At 45.3% G+C, this 8,108-nt stretch overlaps 1 protein-coding gene across 1 annotated transcript; it reads right to left on the bottom strand.

The window, feature by feature from the left end:
* Nucleotides 1–5,382: 5,382 nt before the first annotated feature.
* foxi3b (forkhead box I3b) lies at nucleotides 5,383–7,539 on the bottom strand. The gene is made up of 2 exons (XM_037461516.2): nucleotides 6,788–7,539; nucleotides 5,383–6,671 (listed from the first exon to the last, which is right to left on the bottom strand). The coding sequence occupies exons 1-2, from the start codon at nucleotides 7,386–7,388 to the stop codon at nucleotides 6,103–6,105; spliced, it is 1,170 nt and encodes a 389-aa protein (XP_037317413.2). The 5' UTR covers nucleotides 7,389–7,539; the 3' UTR covers nucleotides 5,383–6,102.
* Nucleotides 7,540–8,108: the final 569 nt, after the last annotated feature.

Raw genomic sequence — 8,108 nt, 5'->3', positions numbered from 1 at the left:
TCCTTAGAGGCAGGGATTCAAACGGAAAAAATTCCACAGGGGATTATACCTGAATTATGAAGCACCCCTTCATCCAAACTGCTCTGTTGGTAGAAAAGCTCCTGGAGGACTCTTTAGTCCAACAGTCCAACCAGGATATAGTTTTTTCTATTAAAGAGTCTGAGATTAGAGTTGAAACTAATACTCCACCTAGTTTCCTGCAGTTATACAATCTGGTGTTATAAAATAATTCAAGAACAATGATCCTTGAGGGACTAAGGCTTTTTATTACACCGTTTAGCCAACTGTCATAAATCTGTCTTGCAGAAACAGAACGCTCAAGGGTACAAAGAATCACTCTCCTCAAAAGCTGATCAAATATTGATGTCTATTTTGCCAACTCAGCCAAACTGCTTTTAAAAGAAGATAAAAATCTTGCATTATTTGTCATTTGTCTCAAAGAAATTGTTTTCATCTGGAGAGCTAATTTATTCACTGACAGCACCTGACAAATGAACTTTTAGACGTTTTGTTCAGAATCCGAATACACAGAATAGCTTTGGGGAAATCCCTATCGGTACCCATCTAACCAGTGGAGTCAGGATTCTTGTTTTCGCCAAGAAGTCACAGCAGTGTGTCACAACACACAGCATATGAGGGTTTGGAAAAACGTTACCACGTCTCATGTCTCCAAGCGTGACGGGAACGACAGTTTCATCAAGACGTTTACTGTTGGTGGGACATGTAATCCGTCAGAGGTGACCTCCAGGCACCCACAGAGGCTCCTGACAGGTAGCGCTACTACCACGTTGTGTGCTAAAGTCTTGTGTAGTCCCTGACACCTGCTCACATTGGTGCGTGTTCGCCTGTGATATCTCAATACGTGAGTGGCAGGAGTCCACCATATCGTTCGCTGCACAAAAAGCATCAGGATAAGAGCGTTAATAAGGAAGCCTCCTGGTGAGAAAAGTTTAAAAAGTTTTTTTAAAAGACACCCTGAGCCCAACGCACTTTGGAGAGTCGATGCTGCAGCACCAGCTTAAGCCAATAACCGTGCGGCACACCTGATGCATCATTAACAACTGGATCAGTTATGAGGGGTAAAATATATGGATTGTATTTCAAAACATGAGTTAAAGAGTTTTGTAAATGTGTAGATAAACATTGACGACTAAAAGCTGTCATTGGCTTAAATATCCTGTAAATATGTCCTAGTGAGATGTGTCACGTGGAAATTTTCCACCACATTGAGCAAATAGAAGATGCTGTCAATTAGCTGATTCTTCGGGAAAAACACAAGCAAAAAGCTATAAACCAACAATGAAAGAAAAAGCATGTCAAATATCACACAGCCAGTTTTGTGTCATAGAGCCAGAGAACAACTTTCTTGCAGACTGACTCACTTGACTGACGTGTGCCTGAGGCTAAACTGAGTCTGTGTCTGAATGTCAAGGGCCACATTTGGACACTGGAAACTGAGCCGTTGTTGTTGTTTTTTTCTATTGGTTTCTCTGCGGAGCGATCCATGTTCTGAATGGACACAGTTTGGATGTCCCCCGCGCTGTCCGGTCTGCTTTTAGAGACGGTTAATAGGAATAAATGTGAGCGCATTAGTGCATGTGTTGCATGCTGAACAGATCCTCTCCCTGCATGCTAAATCGCAGCCTCGTAAAAGCGAGGACTTGCTGTGCATTGGGGATTATGATTATTTTTTCATCCAGAAAGGTGTTCTGGTTTGATTCCTGAGAAGAATAAAAAGGACACTTGCTACATTTCCACTTTGCTTCACCAGGCCAGGGTTCAGTCGGGCCGCTACAGCCTCTCGTCAGACGAAAATCCATTTCCAAGCGCGTTCCTTCATTAACCTCCACGACGCCACGCAAAACCTCCATTTGTTTATAAGTCATTTCAGCCGTGAGCAGAGCAATGCGTCAGACTCACCCGCACCCTCCTTACAGCGTGGCTGAAAGGGACCGGATCTCTGGACTTCACCCTTGATTGGGCCGAGCTCCAAAGACAATGTCCAGTCGATGCCCCCAAATCAGGTTAATTTCAGTTCAATTCTCAGTGTGCCGTCAGTCGATAAAAAGCATCCTTCTTTTCCCTCCCTCATCCCAAAGCCCTGTTTATAGCGCCGCGTTTACTTCATGTTGACATGGAAAATATTTTAGGGTGCAATAGCAATGATTCATATATACACACAGTCTCCCTGCGCTCTGTGTTTGTCTTTAAACTTCTCTATTAGCCAAATCGTGTATATAAGCCATGTTTAGGAAGGGGGAATATCACTCGCTGCCTCATTCCCCTGCGGCCCGGGACGCCTAGATGTTTCACGCAGAAGGATCTGCTGCTGTTTGACACATGTCCCCCCCCCGGAGAACTTTAATGGGATTATGACAAATTGGGACTGTGCCTGCTGTACGTCGGTGATGAGGGGGGGTCATGTTGTTGGACAATGGTAGTTCTTTTTCTCAGAAAATGTGGGGGGCTGTCAAAAGATTTCACACGCACTGGCAGCACCTCGAGTCAGGCGTGTCAGAAACGTTTTCCACAGTAAGAAACTGTGGAGATTCTGGCGTTTTTCAATTGACCTCTGGGGAGAACAAAGCCTGGAAAAAACAAATGCTCGATCAATGACGTCCGTATAAAAGGCAAGGTGTTTCGCTCCTTTCATCACCTGTATGCGTGTGTCTGGAGTGTGTGGGGATGTTTACACATAACAGCGACCTTGTAATGCAGAGCCAAAGCACTGGGCATGACCGCGTGTCTCCAGGCCTGACGTTCTCCTCTACCGTTTACTAAACAGCGTCGATAGGACAAGACTGTTTTAGTAAATACAGAAGGTGTGTGTGTGTTTTGGGTTGATCTGGTACCAGGACAGTAAGCCTCGTGTCCGGGGGGGGTTAGCGCTTAAACAGAGTGAAGCAGTGCATCTCTTTTTCCATTCGAGCAGATTCACGAGCGGGCCCGACTCTTTTGTCCGGGACAACGAGCTGTGGAGAATCTTATATGATTGCAATAATCAAGACTTCAGACACGCACACACACACAAATCTTTCCTTCATACCAACTTCGGTGTAGGTCAAGTCTGAGTTTACAATAAAAACACACACACACACACACACCTAGACGGTGTGCGTCAGGGGGGGGGGGGTTGCGTTTCGTTAGCTTGACAGGTGTGTGGAAGACTGCCACGAGCCGGGCGGCAGGTGGAGTTGAGGATTTATAGATTTTAATCGCATCGCCCTGTTGAGCAATAATTCTCCTGCCTGAAGCCAAGACGGTCCATAGCCACAGTCCCATGTGATTGATGGATGCTGTCTTTGGGTATCCCTGAATCACCGAAAAGGATCTGGCGTGCCCTGAAAGACGTGTGTGTGTGTGTGTCTTGGACGGGGCTCTCCTATCCACGACAGCTTCATTTTGTGACCCAATGCACTGTGGGGTGATCTAACGCTGGAGGTCTTAAGTGTCTGTAAGAAGAAGAAAAGAAAAGGAGGAGAAATGCCACCAGGGAAAATGGTACAACAAACTTGGTTCCGTACCAAGTTTGAAAGGGCTGTGGTCTGCGTTTGAGGTCCGTCCGTAAAGTAAAGAATCGCAGAAGCAACAGACCGGGGGAAGTTCCAAGATATCCGACACATTGTGTGTTTCAATAAAAAGCCAATTTGATTTCGGTTTCAGAGAGCCGGGGAGGTAAATCCCTCAGGTTGTACCGTTTCTTATCTGGAGAGCTCCATCTGCAACGCTGCACTCTCCCCCCTGACCCTGTCAGCGCCTTGACGACGTGATTAACGGCTGCGAATTTGCATCCATTTGAAACTGTCTGAATATGAAGGCAGAAGGGAAGGTGTGCTCTTAATGAAGTCACAGAGAGGGCAGCTTTGCAACAAGGACGAGGCGCGAGACCCCCTCTGCGGAGAAAGAGTGCAGAGAGGAAAAAAAAAACTCAGGCAATGTGGGAAAGAGGTGCGACATGTCGGGACAGTGATCTTCTGATATTTACTTTGCTTCTTCTCGTTTGTCTTGCCCTCCTCTCGGCTTATCTCCCGCTCCTTTCGCTGTGCCTTTCAAATAACGCTCCCGATCCGCTCAATAAGCTTAATGTCTCAGGAAAAAAATAATAAATCTATTTGCATATCATTTTGGCACGGCCCGGGGTTCTCTTTATGCCTCCTGAGGTTTATAAGGCACAGGCATTTCACACATTGATATCACATAGAGACTTTATGAGCCTTCTCAACGCAACATGATTGTTAACACTTGTTTTGAAATCAGTTATGCAAATTTTAAGAGGATGACCCTCTAACCTTCAACCACCTGATGCACTTTCCCATTGGTGCCAAGATGTTAAATTCCACTTGGGTTGTCCTCCAAAGTGTTCTTTTCTTCTTTCTTTCTGTGTTTTGGTGTAAATTACTGTCATGCTGCCTGTGTTTCAGGGTAAATAAAGGCCTCAGGCTAACCCCGATCGAAGGATTTACATAAATAACATACTGCAGGATATCTAAAGAAAGAAAATTCAACAAAAACGTTTTTACCTTTTGAAATGGTTTAAGGTGAAATTTACAATTGGACTCATGTGTTCAAGGTGTTAGAAAATGAAAATGAATAATATTATATTACTGCATCGATTATGATTGCTGTATGTATCAAGACACAACAGGGAGCAACATAGTCCACATGACTTATTGCACATTAACACCCGTTCCATCTGAATACACACACATTGATTGTGTCTTTGTTTTCTTAACTTTATTAATTAATATGTTTCTTCTTCTCCATATGACTGTTTTCATTATCTTCGTGTTATCTTTTTACGAATCGCATTCAGAAAAGAAAGCTACCTGAATTTCTTTGTAAAGCACAAACCTGTTTTTTCTGTGCCTGTGGCAATAATGCTTTTGTGTTTGACTTAATATAAACCTATTGCTTGTGCTGACTGTTCTTGGTTTGCTTTCACGCTCTCAACTATCTGTAATGTTGAAAAACGTTAAAAATAAAACGGGTGAGATTCCCTTTGGTTGAGCCAATGTGTTTAATTCCATCTTTAGCATCTTTGCATCTTTGTTTTTTCAGGATAATTCCTCCTCCCCCAAATGACGCATCTTGGATCAAGTCAGCAGTGTGTGACTATTGTGTGTTGTTTTGTGTAGCAAAAGGGACATGGGAACGTTTCAGAGAATCAGTTAACTATCCATCACACACAGATCGTATTACACCGACATGCAGGTTGTACTCTGCTGGTCATCAATTTTTCTCAAGTCTGTTTTCTGTCAGCAATTCCTTATTGGCTTGCTTATTTTCTTTCCTCTGTTATTTTTCTTCAAAGGAGAGTGAGTTGTTTGAGAGAAATCAGACTAATAATTATTCTCCATGAAAATAAATTGAGAAACACGAGTGTAGAACTCTAAAACCTTTTTATTCATATCAAAAACACAACACAAATAGCATGTACCGTTCATTATGAATCAAATGTATACAATAACAGTTGTACCAACAAACCAACAGTATAAATGCATAGCGTCACACGCAACGCTTTGACATATTTACAAAGCAAAAAAACAGTAACAGACATTAGATTATTTAAGCTTCAGTACTACAAAAACATTGACAAACATCTACCTTTCACCTTCTGTTAGTTCCTGCACACTCCCAATACATAGACAACGGTGTAATTAACTACTCCTCTAAATGTGCTGTCTGAGCATTGTTGCTTGGGTGATACCATCAAAGAACCACAGATAGCAGTGTGGAATGACCTGGTGTCAGCAGATCAGATCCAGGATCTGTTATTAATGACTCAGATCTGATAGAGACCGGCTTTAGCTCCAGTTAAAGCTGACTGAGGATCTGATAGCGGGCCTGACTGCGGTTTTAGGGAGCGACACCCAAAGTGTCTGACTCAGCTCTTACTGTGGGAGTCAAAGTCTTTTTACTTGTCTGTCCCACGCTATAGTGAACCTCAACTGTCTCAGTCAGCGCGATCACTGTGTATTTGTGTATGTGTGTGTTGTCATTCCCAACCGACCCACTCCCTTTGACAAAAGTGACCGGACAAGGTGACATTTCCCGCCAAAGTCTTTTTCAACCCAAACTTCTCCCCCCTTATTGTCATTGCCACTAAACCTCTGTGCCCTCGCGGTGGTAGATGATTCCCGTCGAGCCCAGCGTTGCGTAGAAATGCCCACTGGACCCGCTGTACTGGTTGAGGATGGGGCTAGCGTAGCCTAGGGAGGAGCTGTTGGGTGAAGCGGAGAGCGCCGTGGGAGCCGGCCCCTGTGCCCACTCCGGGGCGCCTGAGTTGGGGGAGTAGCTCCCGTAGCCTCCGGGTTGCGTGGGTCTGTGAGGCCCGTCTAAGGGCAGGTTGTTCTGCAGCGGCCTGCTCAGCCCGTCGGCTCCCAGGTCGCCGGCCGCTCCACTCGTCACGGCAGACATCTCGGATAAGAAGCTGCTGAGGCAGGGCGCCGGGCCCGACGACGAAGGGGAGGGGATCCTGTCGGCCGTGGGAGAGATGTTCAGGGAGCTCGAGTGTTTGGGGCTCCCCCTCTCGCTGTCGCACGACTCCGGAGCCCCCGAGCCGCCGTCGGGGCCAGCGAGTGAGTCGGACTTCCTCTTCCTTTTGCGACGGAAGTTTCCGTTGTCAAACATCTTTTCACAGTTCGGGTCCAGTGTCCAGTAGTTGCCCTTGCCTGTGGCGGGAGAACACAGCACGTTCAACACAAACCGTACATGGAAGTGGAGTGGATCTAAGTACTCTTATCATTAAATATTCAAAACAGAGCCAATAATACAGACAAAATGTTACCTGGATCATCCTCGTCCCGTGGTACTTTCTTGAAGCAGTCGTTGAGTGACAGGTTGTGTCTTATGGAGTTCTGCCAGCCTGCTTTGCTTTTGTTGTAAAAAGGAAAGTTGTCAGCCACATACTGATAGATCTGACTCAGTGTCAGTCTCCGGTCCGGTGCTCCGTGGATTGCCATGGCGATGAGAGCAGAGTAGGAGTACGGCGGCCTGACCAGCTTCATCAGGTCTTCTTGCGAGGGGAGAGAGAACCAGCTCAGCTCCCCTCCCGAACCCCCAGCTCCAGCGGGACCCAGGTAAGGTCTCTGAATGCCGTAGTGCTGAGGGACAAACGGGGGGCCGGGGTTGCCGGGCGGGCCGGTGGTAGCCAGGTATGGCGGCGTGTTGATCCCAGAGCCGTTGAACCAGAGGTAGGGGTTGGTGGAGGAGGTGGTGTATTCGCTGAGGTCGTAGGAGGTCGGAGCGGTGCGCTGAGGACTAGGCAGCGATGGAGGAGGGTAGTAACAGTCACTGTACATGCTGAGCTCAGGTGGCTCCTGACCGAGGCTGGGGAACTGGGGGCCACAGCGAGGAGGAGACTGCCCCTGGGCCTCAAACGAAGACATTGTAAAATGTATTCTTACCACTTGTGTCAATTCCCCAAAAAAGTCCTTCTCTTTGTTAAACCTTTGCTGGTATTTGAATGTGAGCTGATCCAAATGCTGGTCTTGTCACTTCAAAGTGGTAAGCTACTCTTCTCTCCCCTTTCTGGTCGGTTTGCCCTTGCTTTATGTGAAGATGTCACCTGTCATACCTGCTTTATCTGTTTTTTTGGAAACGCCCCCTGCCTTATTTGATTGGTTGTTTTCTCAGGTGAGAAGTCTTACCCTGCTTTCTCTCCGTTTTTTTCCTGCTGTCAGCTGGTTCCCTTCCTTTGGGGGTTTTGTACACCCTTGATTAAATAATTTTCCACTCAAGCTGTTACCTGAATATTTATTGAGTTTAGTCATCTGTCTGTAATGATGGGGTAAACATAATTAACGAATTTAGAATATACATTTAATTTATATAAACGTGTGGACAGTTTAATCTTTACAAAAACAACCCTCTCCTTCAGGACTCAAACCATTTTGTAAACATATCTTATGTTATGGAAATTGTGGATCGTATTTTTATATTAAGATGTATATAAAATCTTCAAATTGCCTCAACATGTTCCCTGAAACACAGAGATTATGTGTTATGTATTATGACAAAAAAACAATTGTAATGGCCTCTATAATGTAAATATGTGGAACATAATAAAAGTAGTTTCAGACTACCACTCTAAGAGTAATAGGTTAATT

Source organism: Pungitius pungitius, chromosome 2 (assembly GCF_949316345.1).
Source record: "Pungitius pungitius chromosome 2, fPunPun2.1, whole genome shotgun sequence".
In the NCBI taxonomy this organism is placed as follows: domain Eukaryota; kingdom Metazoa; phylum Chordata; class Actinopteri; order Perciformes; family Gasterosteidae; genus Pungitius; species Pungitius pungitius.
The sequence above is the reverse complement of the archived record's forward strand: the minus strand, read 5'-3'. Positions and strand labels throughout refer to the sequence as shown.

Bases quoted from the DNA above. Each gene is read 5' to 3' on its own strand.
- foxi3b (XM_037461516.2), bottom strand. From the start codon at position 7,388: ATGTCTTCGTTTGAGGCCCAGGGGCAGTCTCCTCCTCGCTGTGGCCCC. The intron at 6,672-6,787 runs GTAACATTTTGT...CTCCCGCCACAG, and splicing joins ACGGGACGAGGATGATCCAG to GCAAGGGCAACTACTGGACA.